Raw genomic sequence first — 17362 nt, 5'->3', positions numbered from 1 at the left:
GGGCACTCTGTGTCCACGTATTTTACACACCTGAATCAACCTCTGTCACTTCCAACAGCTTAAAAAGCTGCAAGAGGGTGAGTGCTCTCAACTTTTGCCTGAGCCAGTGACAGCCCAAAGTGCACAGCACTTCACAAAGTCTATGGCACAACCCTGCAAGCCATTGTGCACCCTTAGTTAGATACTCTACAACTTCCCAGGAATCAGAACTTGCCATCAAGTAGTAATGTTGAAAGCCTTGGGCAATGCTTATTTCACTTCTGATTCATTCCACTAATAAGGAGCTATTGCTTGAAACTGCAAAAAGAGATTTTTCTGGACAAGGAAACTGCAAGCAAGCCACCTGGAGATCTATGAGGAATGAGGGAAGTACAGCTGAACCTGTGTTGGGTGGAGGATGAACTTTCACAAGATCCCTTTCGTGAGGTGACTTGCTCAAAGCCCAGCCACCGAGTAACAGCTGAAGAGGTGCCCCAACTCCCAACCTCTTACATCTGAGGCCAAAACCAAGTAGGTCACCTTTAAATTCTAGTTCCTCTTTCCACCTCAAGCTGCCTCAACACCCTCTTGGATGGGTGTTCCAGAAATTGTAAAGGCAGCTTATACTAACTGCTCACTCTGAGACGTCACATTTACCTACCAAACCCATGCCATCTGGGGCTTTGGAAAGATTAAAAATGAGAGACAAACTAGGATTATTAAAAATTTAACTATATACCATATTTATTATCAATCCACAGGATAATCTGATTGCTACATGAGCTCATAAAAGCTATTTCACCTTTACAAAATTAAAAAAAAATGTGCCACAAGAATGTAATAACTGCTGATAACCAAGGACTGAATCTTAAAATTATAAATTTGCTGTAGAAAAGATTAAAAAAAATTATATTCACTTTAGAATTTTACTTTGAATAAAATATTCCCCTGTATAAAAAATAAAAAAGCTTGCTCTGGTTAGAATTAGAGTATTTCTTCTTTTTTTTTAAATCTGGGAATTTGCATAATATCTCTGTAATAGGTTTCTTTTTTTTTTCCTATTGTACCACACAGCATTCAAGCATAGCAGATTAGAAACAAACATGAGAAAAGCAGTCTCAGAACATATGAAATCCACATGGAAAGTTTTAACTTCCTTTCCTCTATTCTTTAAAGACACTTTAGCAAGAATAGCTTGGAAAAGAATACAGGTAGGGAGGGACCTTCAATGTGCCATTAAGTAGAGCAAGGTAATAAAAGGCCTTTTGTAAGTGCTTTCTTAATAAGGTGCAGAAGCAGACTGCAACGTTGCTAGTACTGCACTATGTACAATATTCACAATAGATTTTTCTTTATTTAAAAATATTCCAGCTAGTTCACATTTTCTCTTCCATTCTGAGGCTTTCAGTTCCATCACAGCCTTGACAGCAAGAAGCGCAGCAGCACCACTTCCCTTGTGGTCGGTTGGTCCTCTTATGAAACACTGGAACCTGTGAGTGGGCCAAAGTTCTTGGGTTGTTTTTCTATGTAGCAACCTTGGAAATCTGTCTGGGTTCAGGTGTACATACTGATGGCTGGAGTCCTGAGTTAAAAACACTCCGGCACAGGAGTCGGACACAGCAATGTTTTATATTGCCAAGGTTTTACCTTAGATTTGTCTTGTGTGCGTCAAGGGATGAACCTCTCTTAGAGAAACGTAAAATACAAAACCAAACAAAACAAAGCTAAAAAACCACACTGTCAAAGGCTTAGTAGCTCTTGACTCTCGACTGGGCGATATCTGACGTTTTCTTGATGACACTGGCCCGTGTCTCACGGTCTGGCTGGCTGCTGCTTGTGGAGGCTGTGGACACTACTTGTGGCAGAGGGATGTCTGGGAAAGGGGGCCAGGAGCTGTTGTAAGGCAGTGGGCAGCTTTCTTCTTTGATGGTGACTTGGAGGTCAGGCTTGTTGGCTACAAAAGTTGCCATGCTGGGAAGCATATGAGAAGTGTTCCTCATTCCTAGATTGCTGAGATACTGTTTGCCTTCAATGTTTTTCTTCTGCCAATGAAGTCGTCCCTAGAAAAGGAGAGAACACAACTTTGAGAAGTACTCCAAGTAACAAGATGAAGACAGAAATATTCACAAACTGCACAGGAATTACCCCATTCCTAAAAGCCTGAGCCTGTAGCCACTGGATTAGAATGTTTCTGCACTCATCCACTTCTCCCTTTCTGAAGTCATGTACTTAAACCTTGTTGGTTTTCGAGCGTTCAAGAGGTTCTACCAGTTCTTCTGAATGCAAAATAAAGGCCTCATTCCCAGTGTGCCAGAGACAAAACCGGACACGGACGACCAAACATCCAGAACTGCAAATGCAAGTGTTTCCTCTCTTACCAGAAAGAGCATCCTCCTGCCAAGAGGACAAGCAACACTACCCAAATTATCAATACAGATGAGGCTATTGGGAAAATCACCATCATTTGATAGTGCATCCCTCATCACAGGGAAGAGGTTCATCAAGGAAAGATGAGCATCCAGTCCTTTCCCACCACAGACAGAACATGCAATGGCATGTTCTGTCAAAGGAGGTTTAGGGAGTCACTACTGGCAGTCTACATATGGGTTCCACCCCAACCAAGGCACAGGAGACAAAACCTAGTGGGTTAGCTGTGTCATTACACAGCTGTGCAACCTGTGGTTCTCCACCAAGGAGGATTCAGAGAGCTTTCAGGGGGGCACAGCAGGAGACAGCTGCAAGAATGCAGCTGGAGCACAAGGTATCTAAGGGCCTCCAGCGAGCTTCCCTTGGCCCTCAAGTACTCATGGAGATCGTCAGGTCTGGTCGCTTGACAGCAGCCTCAAAATAAAGGGTAAGTGGTGGTTTTGTATATGTGCAGCTCAGGAAACACTCATGGGGTGGTTATTTCCCCCATGAATTCCTTTCACCCAGCAATACCCAGCTGTGGGCTCGGGAAAGCTTTCTGCCATGCACACCTCAAACATTCAAGCTGCATTTCTATCACATGTGTAAGCATTTCCTGCAATTGAGTGAGTTCAGGTGCCATTTAAGGAGAGCAAAGTGAGCTTTCAACCGAGATAAAATACTCACTACCCAGCATCATATTAACAAACTAGCCTGCACTGTTGATGGCTCTACAGAACATCTTATTATGCAAATTAATCTCCTTGTAGTTTGGACAGATGAAGAGGAATGAACTTGTAGCGACATTAATTCTGTGACAATCATCCTAATGTCTGTCTCCCTTGAACTTTCCTGGTTGCTTTTCTCCCTCAAATATTGTTAAAATGAATGCTCCACTGGCAGACAGTTGCAAACGGAGAAAGGGAAGAATACTCAGTGACGCTGATCTTGAGATCTTACTCCAAAGTGCTAAAGATGCAGAAATAGCTTACCTCTGCATTTTCTTCATCACTTGGAACGCTGTCAGTTGTTTCACTTTCTGTCAGACAAAACAGAAACAAAAATTAAACTTGTGCTATTCCATCTGCTTTAACAAATTCCAGCTCAAGAGACCTGATCCACTTCCAGTGAGTGGCAGCAAACAGAGTCAAGCCAAACAACCAAAAAACAATGGAGAAGCATGAAGCCTCTGCTGCAGCAATAGCAACCCAAGGGCTAGCTGCACTGAACAACTGGAGGTTATCACAGTTAACATGACTGTACCCTGTAAAAGACAGCAAGAGAAAGGGAAGAAGCAGATTTGCACTTTTTGCGCTGAGCCTCCAGCAAGCAGGGGATGCCCCCTCTCCCTTGCTCTCTCTTGGCAGCCCCAGACAAGGACACGAGCAAAGTTCTGTCCAAATCCTTATTTTTATGTCCCTGCAAAATCAGTAACAACTCCACCCCAAGAGATAAGTGTGTTTTTGTTTCATGAACTGTTGTCTCAGCCTGCCATCTCAAAGGCTTGTTATGTCTTCTGGGGCTTGATTACTGTTGGTATATTCTGATATAGTTGGTATAGTTTTGCTTTAGCCACTAGTGCCCAGCCTCCCCCAGCCTATTTCTCAACCCCTCACCCACCACTTGAGCAAGTAGCAATACTACAGTCTCCAACCCCATCATGTCCCCACACTGCACATGGCCTCCCTCACCCTTATCGCTTCAACCAGAGCATAAATACAGGGGAACAGCTTCAGTGGGACAGCCATCCACCTGCAGCTGCATCCCTCCCTTGCAGGAGAGGCTGAAATCCAGGAATTTCTACTATGTTTTCAAGCTTACATGTGTCTGAATACAGGTGTCCTATTGTGTGAGGGTCAGGCTCCTGGTCCATGGGCTGGCTGAGACTGCCATGCCTCACATACATCTTAGACAGGGCACAAACCCCTCTTTTCAGCACTGGTCTGCAGCAGCAGCTGCTGCTTTCAGCAAGCCGCCTGCTGCCCAGACCCTCACCCAGAAAAGCAGAGGCCAGACTGCAGGTTCCCTTCAGCTCACAGGGTTTTGAACTACTGTGTCCTGTTTCCTGGGAGGACAACCCTAGGCATCTATCAGGCTACCAGTGGCATTTGGAAGAGGTCTTTCCCCAACCCCTCCAGCAGGGCTGCGCAGATAGGGCTCATCCACAAGGAACACAGGAATCACACTGTGATTGAAGGAATGATGTGACTGAGTTACTATAGCAGGTAAGAGAGCTCTCAAACCCCAGCTTCCATCCTCAGCTCTGTATTATGCATTTTAGCCCATGGAGACTGCTTTGCACAGCCCCTGTGATCCTGCCTTCCCAGGGAGCATCGTCATGTTCTTCATGAGTGCTAAGGGTGCACAGATCGTGCCTCATGGATTGTGCCCCCGCACATCTTCAGAGAGATTGGCAGTACCTTGCCCTTCTCTCAAGGCTTCGCTAAGCACTAGATTTAGGCAGAGGGATGTAAACCAGCAGGTTGAATTACTCTTTCAGACCCCAGGATCTAAACTGCACTTAGAGTTCTTCTGAAGCAAGGAAGCAGGCAGCCCAGGTACTCCAGACTGCTACTTCTAAAGCCAGCGCCTCCCCTGTGCCAGAGTCTCCACTACAGTGTGGTGGAGGAACAGTTCAAAATGTTAAATCTAACTGCGATGCCCTGTGAAGTCAATGTTCTGCAGAGCTTTTGATTCACTGGCCCAGGCAGAGAAAGATGTGCTAGCATGATTAAGCTGGGTGATTAAGCCCTAGTGGGGAAAGGAGAGGCAAAAATTAATCTGTGCAAAGGTGAAATGGCCCTGAAGATAGAATCAATAGAAGGAATCCACACAGAGACAAGAAAAAGATATTCCCTGACATGAAGAAACATGTCACAGCAAAACCAGGGTGATGCAGCTGAAAAGGAATCCATCCTTCATGTTTATACATAACAAAATGCTGAGCAAGAGATGGCACTACAGTTAGCAAAGCCAGGGAAGCTGGCCACTCTGGCATTGGAAGTTAGAGGGTTATTTCAATCAAGAAGATTATTTGAATCTGTATCAAACACAACAGGAGTTTGACAACAGCCTCAGTACTAAAAAACAGCAGATTTCATAGACATTGGTGTAAACACAAGAAAACTTACCCAGGCCGCTCACATCATCTGCCTGAGAAACCTCAAAAAGGAACCAGAAGTGTTTTTGAAATAATACTGATTTATGTAGGAGAGCTGATACTTCAGGCTACTTTTTTGGGTTGTTGTTTCAAAAGAGCTAATCTAATTGTTCCTGCACAGCTGTTATGGTCATACCCTTTCCTGCCATTCAGCAGTAGCACCTGACAGAGCAAACCCACAAGCAGAGGGACAGGGTTCCTGTGGTTCTCTTGTACATGTCTGTGTGGAGCAAGACAAAGACAGAAATAGTCACAAGAGTGTCCTAGAAGTTTCAGGGTTCTAATCCACAGACCCCTGTCCTCATGAGCAAACGCATGCTTTAAAAAAAAAAAGCAGTTCATAGAACGATCTGGGCTGGTAGGGACCTCAGGAGGTCTATAGCCCAAACTCTTGCTCAAAGCAAGGCCAGCTATAGGACTAGATCAGGTTACTTGGGATCTTATCCATTTGGGTCTTGAAAACCTCTGAGGATGGAGGCAGCACAATCCTTCTGAGTATCGTGCTCCATTGCCTGACTGTCCTTGTGGTGAAAAAGGTAACATTTTTCTTATATCCAGCTAGACCGAGTTTTCTTGTTTCAGTCTGTGCCTGCTGTTTCTTATCCTTCTACTATACAATGCTGTGAAGAGCTTGGCTCCACCTTGCTGGCAACATCCCTGCAGGTAAGGGCAGCTGCCATGAGGTCCTGAAAACCATCTCTTCTCCAGGCTGAACAAGCCCCAGTCCCTCAGTATCTCCTCACAAGCTGAATGCTCCAGCCCTTGATCACCCTGATTAACCCTCCTCTGCACTTGCTCCTGTTTGTTTGTAAATTCCTTGGACTGGGGAGCTCAAGACTGGAGGCAGTACTCCAGAAGCAGTACAACTAGTGCTTAGTAGAGGAGGTTAATCACTTCCCTAGATCTATTAGCCATGCTCCTGAAAACTGACAGCCTTCTCTGTGGCTGAGGTGCTCTACTATCTCATGCTCAGCTCGTTGCCTACCCTGCTTTTTGCAGGGCTGCTTCCCATTCCATCAGCCCCAGCCTCTATCACTACAAAGTGCTCTTCCCATGCACAGGACTGAATTTCATAAGGTTTTTCTGACCTGTTCCTGAAATCTCTCCAGGACTCTCTCAGTGATGCCTCTACCCTCAAGCATTTCAACTGGTGTCTCCTATTTGGTGTCATCTGTAAAGTTCCAGTGCGTACTCGAACACATCTTCTGCTCACTGACATATTAAATGAGACTTCTCCCAAAACAGACCCTTGCAGTACTCCACTTCTTACTGGGCTCTAGCTAGTGTAACCAGGATTGAGAGCTGCCTTGAGATGCATTAAAAGCATGACAGTGGCATGAAATTCTCTGTTATCTCAGTTTTGGGCTTAGCAGGTCCTGGTATAAGTTGGGACAGCTGAAGGGCACCAAGATACTAAGACAATGTAAACAGAAGTACTTCATTTATCCTTCATTTTTCTTATGCAGGCTGGCTGCAATGACTTTAGGGTAACCAGGCTATGATTTGCTCATTTCAGGGTGGTCAGCAGACCACCCCTCTATTGTTCCAGTCCAAGAAGCCACCATGACTTCCAGATCAAGATAGTGACTTCTGTTTGCATTCCAAGAACTTAGATCCTGTAGCTGAGGTTAAAAGAAAGCATCACTGTCATGTTCATATAAATGGAAAAGTTTTCCAGGAAACATTTGGAAAGGGGAGAAAAGTTTCAAAAGGCCTTGTCTCCCTGCTGCTAATAAATCAAAGCACCCTCATAATCCCCTGCCTTAGGCTATACAAAGACCTTCTAAATGCTTCGGTCATTGCAGACTAAATACACCGAGAAGCATAATCGTTTATCAACATGTGAGACTAACATTGGAGACTTTTCAAAAGAACATCATACTATTCACTGGGACCCAAAGATAAAAATTGCTAAATATATACTTTATAAAAATATGTCTGGAAGTAATTTCAGCCTAATGAGTCAAAGACAAAACCATATGTAAAATAATAAAATGCATGGAGAATAATTAATACTTAAGTTTGCTTTAAAAGATGATATTTATGTTTCTACCCAGTCTCCTGAGGCTCGCAAGTTAGTACCATGTTAAAAAAGAAAGGACAGGCTAGATCTTAAACTTTTCTGACTTTCAAATGTGGCTTTGTCCTGCTTCCTACAGAAATAAGGCTTATATGATTGTGGGGACTCTATACAGCATGTCCATATGTGCATTTGTGTCCGTTCTCCCCTAATAACTTCTGAACACGCTGTCAGACTTGGATAAGGGATGCATGAGTGCCAAAGACTTAACTTCCTACCAGTTGTATGAAAATAAGGGGCCAGACGAAAAGAGAAACCATTAGCACCCTGCCTGGGGGCGGGGGCAAGCCTGATATCTCACCCCTTTTTGAGGTATCAGAGAATCCAGATGAGAGGCAGACGTTGGAAACCAGACATCCACAGCTCTGCTGCTTGCAAGATCACTTGTTATCAGTGAATAGGGCTGTTCCAGTCTGCAGCAAGACAGAACCACTCCCTCAGGGCTCTCAGCTCCATATCTGCATATATACCATTAATGCAGCCCTTAGCACTCTGCACACTGTGCCAGACACAGAGTAAACACGCAGCATAGAAGACTTTTAACCTTTAGTAAGTAAGGGGGCAAGGTGAACTTGCTATATTTACAGCACATCATTTGTACCACTGAAAATCCCACTCTAATAAAAGTTGAAGAGACCTCTCTGCACTATATCTAAAAAGATTCTTTTTCCATTAGTCACAGGCTAAAATTTGCAGCTTACATTTCCAGTCTCACATCTGCCAAGTTGTTTCCCAAGGTAAAATGAGTAGAGGACTGTGAGCTTTTGAGTTTCATTAACAATTCAGAAGGCAGGTGAATAGGCATCTCTGGATCTTTGTCAGCTACCCTTGAAGATTCCCCTTTCCCCCAGTGTCTTCTAAACATTTCCAGGAAAAGCAGTGTAAAGAAATGCCAGGATGCTTACCTGCATAGGACGAGACAGGGGAGATCTGTAGAGGGTACAGCTGGCTCATGCTGAGGGGTTGTTCATCACTTTCTGTTGTCACCTCTACTACCTGACAAACATCAGGAGGGTTGGCAACTATCACTTGCTCCTCGCTGCTGCCATCAAAGTGTGGCTGTCCTACAACTTGGGGTTAGAAATAAAAAAATATTACTCATAACACCTCGGCCCTATTGAATCTGTTAAACCCTGTCCTTGGATCCTGCTCGGTACTTGAGTGAGTCTTCAGTACTCTCAGCAGCTTCTTCCATGCCCACCACCTGCTTTCAGTGAGAGTTCTAAAGGAAACCTGTGATCCTCACCCAGCAAGCTGCCAACATCCCATGGCCTCTGAATGTTCTCATGTAAATTATGCAACGTAAGACCAGAACTGGCATGCAAAAAACTGGCCACGGGGTCATGCAAAACACAGTGGGACTCTGATATTTACATGACATGAATTTGTGAAAAATTTCTCCTCCAATTAGATGCTCATTGACCTTTGCAATACCATTGATGGTACTGTTGTACCTGTAGTCTGCAATCCACACGGGCCTGTGACAGAAAGCTACAGTTTGCTCAGTTATTAACAGAGGGGTTTCCTATTCCCCCAGGCATTGATATTTAATACCAAAAGAGCACATGAAATTTAATATCAATAGAGCATTATTTATTTCTACACAGTGAAGCAACCACGGATGCGCCCAAGTGTCCTGAAATGCTTTGAAGACATTGGTTGCTCTACACAACAACCTTTTGAAAAAGGGGAATAAACCAAGGTACCAAGGAGTTACTGAGCAAAGCAAATGTATGGTGGAAGTCAGAATCTCACTTCTCTGGAACTGCTTGAGAGAATTTCCTCTGTCTTGTACAGCTCTGATCCCAGCAGTATGAACACACAACAGATGCGTTAATTTTAATCTACCACAGAACTGAAAGTCACTATTTGGATCAGAAGAAAGCACATCTCAGGGGATGGCTAACCTGAATCCACAATTGTCTAAGAGGAAGGGAAAGACTATAGATATTCTTTCACTGAACATAAAGCTTCAAAAGGAACATAAGGCCAAATTCTGTACAAACACAACGCTGCATTGTTCAAACAGTGTATTTTTTTCTAGAAAACATGTAGGCAGTGAAATACAACAGATCTTGAAATTCTTCTGTTAAGTAACAGTATACTAATTACTAATTTTGACAAAGGCAAAAGATAGCATCTATTCCTGCATGAACTGAGATAAATAAACATGAATGTACATGTCTATACACACAATCCATTCCTGCAATCTATCTTTAGACATAGGTTTTTGAAAAAGAAGAGTGGCAGGCATTTTTCCCAGGGAAAAGCTATGTATTTTGCTTTGTGAAGTGCCAGGTAAGCACTGGAAAATCTCCCAAATTTAAATGTGTATTTTAAGAGACAATGCCAGCATAAAGAAAATTACATACATGCTGGATAGACTTGTTTTTTTAAAGTTGAATCTCTACAATTGCTACAATTTTGTTCCAGATATTTTATTTCACCTTTCTTGGTTCTTAAATAACCAGTTTTTTATTGAGTGGTGAAGGTGGGGGTGGGGGGGGAGAGGGCAAAAGCACACACCCATAGAGGTAATTTTTATCTGGGAGAAACCAATATTGTGCAACACCTTCAGGGTACGAGCAGGTCATCTGCACTGTATCTTTTTCCACAATACCCAACAAATTCTTACCCACCCCTAGAGATAAAATGCACAGCAAAAATTACTGCTCACTCATGTAGTATGCCACAACTTCCCGTGAGCTGCATGTATGTCAGAAACACTGCAGGTGCTGCTTGTCTTTAGTCCCCTCCAGCTGACTTCCCTCCTTTCTGCAGAACAGATCTAATTTACCCTTTCCTCCTTGTTTACATTAAAATCCTTTTTGCAATCCTAAATAAGGGCTTCTCTCCGCAGTCTGGATACGCAGCACACTTCACGTGTCAATAATTAAACAACACTGGATGACAGTTCCCCACTCAACCCTCAGTGAGTGAACAGGAAGCACTGATAGCGCCACAGTGCTATTCCTCCAGTTTATAACAGCAGGAGCAAAAATCATGTTCTAATATTCTTACAGAGCGACAGAAGCTGATTAAAAGAACGGCCATAAAGAGAGGAAAACTACTCACAAACTCTCAGCCACAAAGTACTTGAGGGGAATGACTATGCCAAGCCCTGTGACCTAAGAAATGGGGGTCAAAAATAGTCACCGCATTTGATTTCTGCCATCTCTCCAAGCAGAAGACTAACGTATCTTTCAAATACTTTTTTGTCATATTTAAAAGTGAAATTCTAGACAAAATGGTATATGGGTCATATTCCTAGGCACTCTTGCTGCAGTGACAACCTCAGCCAAAAAAAGAGCTGTCAAAACTCAGCCCAATTACTCCACCAAGAACCAATTATTCACATGCTGAGATGACAGCTAATTCCTAAATGCAGTCTTTGCTGATCCTTTTTGTTAGCTCAGTGATGTTAAGAACTATCTTTGCTGCTGAGATGCCAGCAAAAAGAACCAAGTTCCTCCATTCTGCCTGCTACTTTAAATTCCCTGATAAAATGGTACCCTGTCCAAACCTGTGCTTTAAGCAATGAGAAACTGTCACCGAACTCAGTGTAACTCCCACATGACACTGGCTACAGTCTCCTCATAGCTGGGGACTACACTAAGCATGCCTGTCAGTGCTTTACTCTCAAGGGAACCACCACACTGCCACGTTATTGCTCACTGTCTCTGCAAGGTGGTAGGGTTGACCTGCAACCATGAGCTTGCATGGCCTGGGCTACTGAAACATGGGTCAACTTGACTGCAACCACGGCATTCTCCAAAGTGCAAAATGCTGATGGAAAGATGAGTTTGGCAAAGTCAAAAAGGTTTTTGAAGTCACTGGTGTGCTCAGTGTGTAAGAAAAGCATAGGAGTACTTACCTACAAAGTTTACGGTACTGTCAACTTCATTTTTTATACTGGAGGACAGGAAATACTCGGAAGTGACATCATTTAGCCCATTAATCCCAAAAGATGATTCAACTGGCTCTTGCTAGAATGGAAACAGTACAGTTGGGTCAGAATAGCTTTATTTTAGGAGCCTGGAGACAGTTCAACTCTTTGTTCTGAGACAGTAATAAATCACATCACTTCTGCCTACCATAAACCCCCTGCTCTCTGCAGAACGCTGTCTCAGAACGAATATTTAGGTTCTCTGAGAAGACAGAGTCTACTTCATTTCCAAATCTTGTGCTCTGAAACAAAAGCTATTTTTAATTTTCAGATTTAGAGTGAGTCTTCCAAGAGCAAGGAATTAGTATGCTATTTTCCACAAGAGATTACCATTTGACACAAACAAGGAAGAAACATCACTTCAAAATGATACTACACTTAATCTTCATCCTCATTCCCTTCCAAACATGCTCTATCTCTTCCTGCTGTCTGAAAGGAAGCCTTAGCTTCTGTACAGCAATTACTAAATTCTAGCCTTAGCTTTTCTCCACAGCAAGCCTGAAAGTAAATCAAAGTGTTTACACTACATACAGCCTTTTAGATCACATCATAAACATTACCACAGGGCAACGGCATTGGGAAAATGTCGCCTGTTCTACACAGACTGAGCTTTCCTGTAGGCCTTGGTACACTTGAGTGGGAATCTAAAAAACTCCCTTCAGAGCAGACACCAAAAAATTAATTCCATAGACTTAGGATTTCTTTAAAAAGCTATAAACATATCTAAAAGATTATCTACAGGTCCAACTTCCTGTCTGGTATTGGCTCCCTTACATGTTTATTGGTTACAAAGTCTAAAGTCTTGTGTGTTCTTACTCTGAGCTGGCCCTGCAAGGTTAGCTCTAGCCCGCTGCTGAGCCAGAAGCACCAGCAGAGAGAGGTGCAGAGCTATCCATGGATCTGATGCCATGCTGTGCTCATTGTCACTGCTCTAAAGCATTTCATCAAAGGCAGGTAAAAGGTGTGCCCCAGAACTCAGGGTGTAAGCCCTTCACAACACTAACTGTATGAATTGTTATCTCTAGGACAAGAAACTGGGGACACTGTGACAAGTCTTTCCTGGATGTCACATGCTGTGACCGTGATCCACTCAAAAGGAGCTGTCACTTTGACACAAGCACCTTTGCAGCCATTAAGCAAGGTAAACATCCCAAGGTCCTTCTGCACATCAGAAGGGTGCAAAGTTAAGTGTTAATGGCAACTAGGTCTCTGATGAGCTGCACCAGCTGTGTTGACCCCCGGGTCAAAGACCTGGAGAGCTGGAAAATATAAAATTAGCTGCTACTGATCCAATGAGAATTACGACTGCAGGGACCTGTTCGGGCTGCAGAGTCACCCTGAGTACCTGGTGTTGTGCAACACAGCAAATACAGCAGCCCCAATGGAAAAGCTGCACACGCAGCACCTTGCTCAACTTTACTGAGGCTTGGTTACAGAGAAGTTTATTTAGTAGGCCCTTTCAAGCTTCATAAACAAATGTGCATCTTGGAACTCAAGTGATGGTGTCAGATCCACAAAGAGATTTGAATATTGCTGCAGTTGGTGTTAAATCATCTAAATTTCCAGTATCTAGATACTTAGCCTAAGCTAAATGCATGAGGAAAAGTGTTGCTAAGATTTGAAAAATGTCTCTCAATGTGGGGCTGCATGGTCAAAAGGATACATCTAGAATCAAGTAAAAATTAAACCTCAGTTAAGTCTTTTGTTTCAAAGGAAAGAGACTATTTTTACCTGGGCTGCTCTGACACTTCTGTCTTCTTCCTATTGATGAGAATCCATTTTTTAATTAATTTAATGAATTATAGTGACTGTCTCTGTTTGCCCAAAAGCCTCCTACCTATAGGTAGGAGACCTATTTGAGAGGTGGGAGACTTGCTCACAGCCCCCCTTTCCTAATGTGGAGTAGGGAATTGGTAAGGTCCAGGACTCTTCACATCCATGGGGACAAGCAGTGAGTGCCCAGAGCACCCTGCTCAAGCTCAGTAAGGTCTGGGAGGGTGTCTTCACTCCCACCAGGGAGATTGCTGTGGGTGCCCACAGGGTCCAGCAGTGCCAACAACAGGAAGCTCACTGCGAGGCTCTTACTATGCTGAAGTCTCTTTGCTGATCTGTGCTCACATTCTCAGCTTCTCCCTCTGCTGCTATTACCCCATTGCAGTTACCGGGCAAACCGTGGAGCAGCCTCCCACTCAGCTCCGCTAAAGAGAGGTTTTTTCAGGGTAACTGTAAAGCATTCAATTCAAAACATGCAACCTGGATCTCAGGAAGTCACATCATCAAGCAAAGCAATTATAAGCAGCTTTCGGTGCTCAGAAACATGCATTTGCTTTATTTCATCCACCAACCTTCTCCACCATTACAGCCTTCAACACTCAATAGCCTAAGAGTGGCTGAGCATGAAAGTAGCATCTCTTTTGAGAGGCACACCTGATGGCCAGCTGGTGCACACATTTGTCAGAGCAAGGGGGAACAGACAAGAACACTACCTAGCCTCAGCTCAAGGCCTAGAAGAACTAAGTGGCCATACCACAGTTGGAGGCTGGTGAGCTGTATGCTCACAGTAGGTATCACTGAGAGGTGTACACAGCCAGCTCAGCTCACTGCTGCTGTGTCACCTGACCTAGTGCTTCTGTGAGGCTCAGGGCAACAACGCTGGAGGAAAGTGCTCCCAAAAGATACAAGCATCACCCCACTGGCATGTACTTCTAAACCTAACACCTCATGTACTAATCTGCCTGGTATCACTGGGACTCCCTCAGCAATGACTGTGAGATTGATCTTACTGGAGAATACAAGATTGATCAAGTGCTTCTGCAGCTTTTCACATATTTAGTATTTTGTCTAAAAGAAAGATTACAAAGTAGGCGAATAGCAAAGTGTCGCTGCCAGCTTTGAAAGGGATCACATGCTGCTTTGTCCTGACCAAAGGAGTTTATTGGCTCCCTCTGAACACCAGCTACCATCAGTCACTTTATAATTAGCACATGTGGCTGCATGATCCAGACAGATTGGTGAAAAAGTGGTTCCTTTAAAACAATTTAAAAGTCATAGCACTCTGACATGTAACTCCATGTCACAACTGCTGGGGCAGTATCTGCCTTCCAAACCCAATTTCAACTGAGGAGTTTTTCCCAGTTTTCTGGACTCACCTGGCTCAGAGCATCTCCTGGCCAGTGGCTGCAGAGCCTGCACCCATGGGTGCACAGTCCTTCACAAGCAGGCAGCAGGGGACCAAGCTGCCCTTCCACTGCAGACACAGCTGCTACATACAACCCAAGGACACCAATTTTACAGGAGGCTGAAAGTCTGAAACCTCTGAGATTTGCCTTTTTTTGAAAAATTGTAGGTGGACTAAATCCTGCTGGTCTGTAATACTGACCACCTTGCAGAGGCCCTTGGCAGAGGTGTGAAAGCCAGGAAGCACCATGCTTCACAGGGAAAGCGGCATCAGTTGGGGTCCATGCTCTGAACAAGCAAAATTTTAGGCAGCAACTGAAGAGCTTTACAGCTGAGGACTTCTAACTGACAAAACATGGGCACAAGGTGCACTTTTAACAGAAATTCTCGCCCTTGCTGAAATGAAAATTAACTTCAAATGCCTTACACACAGAAATTAATTGCTCCAAAAGGTAGCTCTATTGCTCAGAAGCATTCCTTCCATAATTACTGTATTTCTCCTTACACAGAAAAGCAAACGGCACATGTGTTGCTGAGACTTCCAGTTTTCCAACCTCCAGGCATTGTAACACAGGGGTTGTGTCCACTGATGATGTAAGTCAAGCTTTAACAGCCTTCACATTTAAAAAAAAAAAACTCAAACATCCTGGGTAACTGTAGCGACTTAACCAAACCACAAGCATTTGCAAATACACACCACAATATACTGTTGGGGCTATTAAAAAATATGTGCAACAGACTGTTTTCACAAGCTCTCACACTATTAAACAGCCACTTCTTACCTTAATTTGTTTGAATTTGTCATCCTTCTCAGACTTCGTTTTTTTTCCTGCAACAACAGAAGGAAGATTTCATAAAGTTCCGTGTGCCATGAGTTATCCTTCACACTTTCTATATTTACCAACAAATAGCCTCAAAATATGCCTCAAAATGGCAGGACATCCTGGTAAAAGGAGAACACATTTTGCTTAACTTTTACCCCTCGTTTAAGGTCTGGGCAGCCAAAAATTCATCATAAACACTCTGGCTTTGTGTTTCTTTTTTAAAAGGCTACAAGAGAGAACTCCTATAGGACCCAGTAAAGCAAATGCAGTCAAAAAATCAAAGTGAAAACTTTGGAATAGTGACAAATTAAGCAACAAGGCCTGTTGTTAAAAAAATAAAGAAGGAAGGGGGAGAAAAATACTCATAATGAAAAAAAAATCAAAATTTATGTCTCATCAAATTTCTGACACTCTCACTGCAGCTATATGAAAAGGAAGATTGTTAATCCATTTAATATGAAAAGAGATCCCAGTAAACTTCAACCAATATTTTTGTCAATCGTTGCAACCAGGTGGGGAAATACATACTACAATTCAAAAGTGGTTTGTGCAATCATGCTGGACTTGAGAATCCAGAAAACCATACATGCATGTGACCTTCACTGACCAACACTGGCCCTGGCAGACCTCAGTGTTGCTGCCCTACTCTGACCTCATGAGACCCTTATGTGGAAGCTCAGACTTGCTGGTGCATGCTCAGCTCTACCCCATGTTGGCACAGACACGTCCCAGGAATTTCTCCCATCTCTGCTACAAGATGTCACTGAAAATTAGAAATGTTTGCAGCCAGATTCTTTTGCTCCCACATATAAATTTAGCCACATGCCATGAAGGAAGGGCATGTGAAAAAATACATGGGGTCCAAGAAATGCTGGTTTTACAGTAACTGGACTTTCTGCAGAATCTTTTCCTGCTACAGCACCCGTTTCCAGAATCTCAGCTTTCAAGATGAACTTTTGTAGTTCTTACACGAATCTACCACAAAGAGACAGGTTATAGTCCAGGGGACTATGTCTAAAAATACAAAATATTCTATTGACAACAGACTGGAAACAGTTTCAAAGCAATTGTTCTACCTTTTGCAGATTGATCTCCCTTTCACAGTATGATTCTGCCCCAAAAATTCCATGGTTCATCATTTCCAGTCACTCTGACCTTTAACTCCAGCTGTGCCTTTCACTTCTCAATCTAAGAAAATAGCAAACTGAGCTACAGGTAAACTGAATTGGATTTTATAGGAACATTCTGCATCTGGCTCGCAGGTTATCTTTTCAGCTGAAATCCTAGACAACGGAGGATACCAAAGGACTAAGGAAGCCATTTTTCTACTCCATATACCAGTAAAGAAGCCATAAGAAAGCCAATGAACCATAAATAAATCAATGTTTCTACTTCAAAAGAAACCAAATACTCATGAGATATGGTGGTGGTGGTTAGGTCCTAACCCTGGTGGTTAGGTCCTCTCCTGGCAGGCAGGAGACTTAATCCCTAAATCTGGGTATTCAAACAGTTTCCTATTTCACTATTATGATCACCTGGGGGCTGGTTTTTCGTGGTCTTTGTAAGTAACAATGCTGTTTCATGGTTTAATGTTCTGAGCAGAGTGTATTGCTCCCATGCAGCTCAAGACAACGGCCAGTTTAATTCTACTCTTGCTAGAAAAAAGATACCAAAATGTCTGCCACCGTGTTCTGAATGAGTCCTACTGAGTTAAATGCGTTGATCTCTAATATTCCCTAATCCTATTCCTTGACTGAAGCAGACCTGGGACTAGAATCTGAACATAACTC

General features: G+C 43.3%; 1 protein-coding gene across 3 annotated transcripts in view; it reads right to left on the bottom strand.

Moving 5' to 3' along the window:
• Positions 1 to 695: 695 nt before the first annotated feature.
• Positions 696 to 17362, bottom strand: part of IRF2 (interferon regulatory factor 2) — a 41902-nt gene continuing 25235 nt past the window's right edge. For all 3 annotated transcript variants that reach the window (XM_027879875.1, XM_027879876.1, XM_027879877.1), the window contains 5 exons: positions 15531 to 15577; positions 11500 to 11611; positions 8531 to 8695; positions 3378 to 3424; positions 696 to 2039 (listed from right to left, as the gene is read on the bottom strand). In XM_027879875.1, the coding sequence (XP_027735676.1) occupies positions 1728 to 2039; positions 3378 to 3424; positions 8531 to 8695; positions 11500 to 11611; positions 15531 to 15577 (683 nt within the window). In that variant the 3' untranslated portion in view covers positions 696 to 1727. The remainder of the gene's footprint in view (positions 2040 to 3377; positions 3425 to 8530; positions 8696 to 11499; positions 11612 to 15530; positions 15578 to 17362) is intronic.

Source organism: Empidonax traillii, unplaced genomic scaffold, assembly GCF_003031625.1.
Source record: "Empidonax traillii isolate 1590-97213 ecotype Southwest subspecies unplaced genomic scaffold, ASM303162v1 scaffold60:size2069287, whole genome shotgun sequence".
In the NCBI taxonomy this organism is placed as follows: Eukaryota; Metazoa; Chordata; class Aves; order Passeriformes; family Tyrannidae; genus Empidonax; species Empidonax traillii.
Note: the sequence above shows the minus strand (reverse complement) of the source record. Positions and strands in the feature narration are given on the sequence as shown.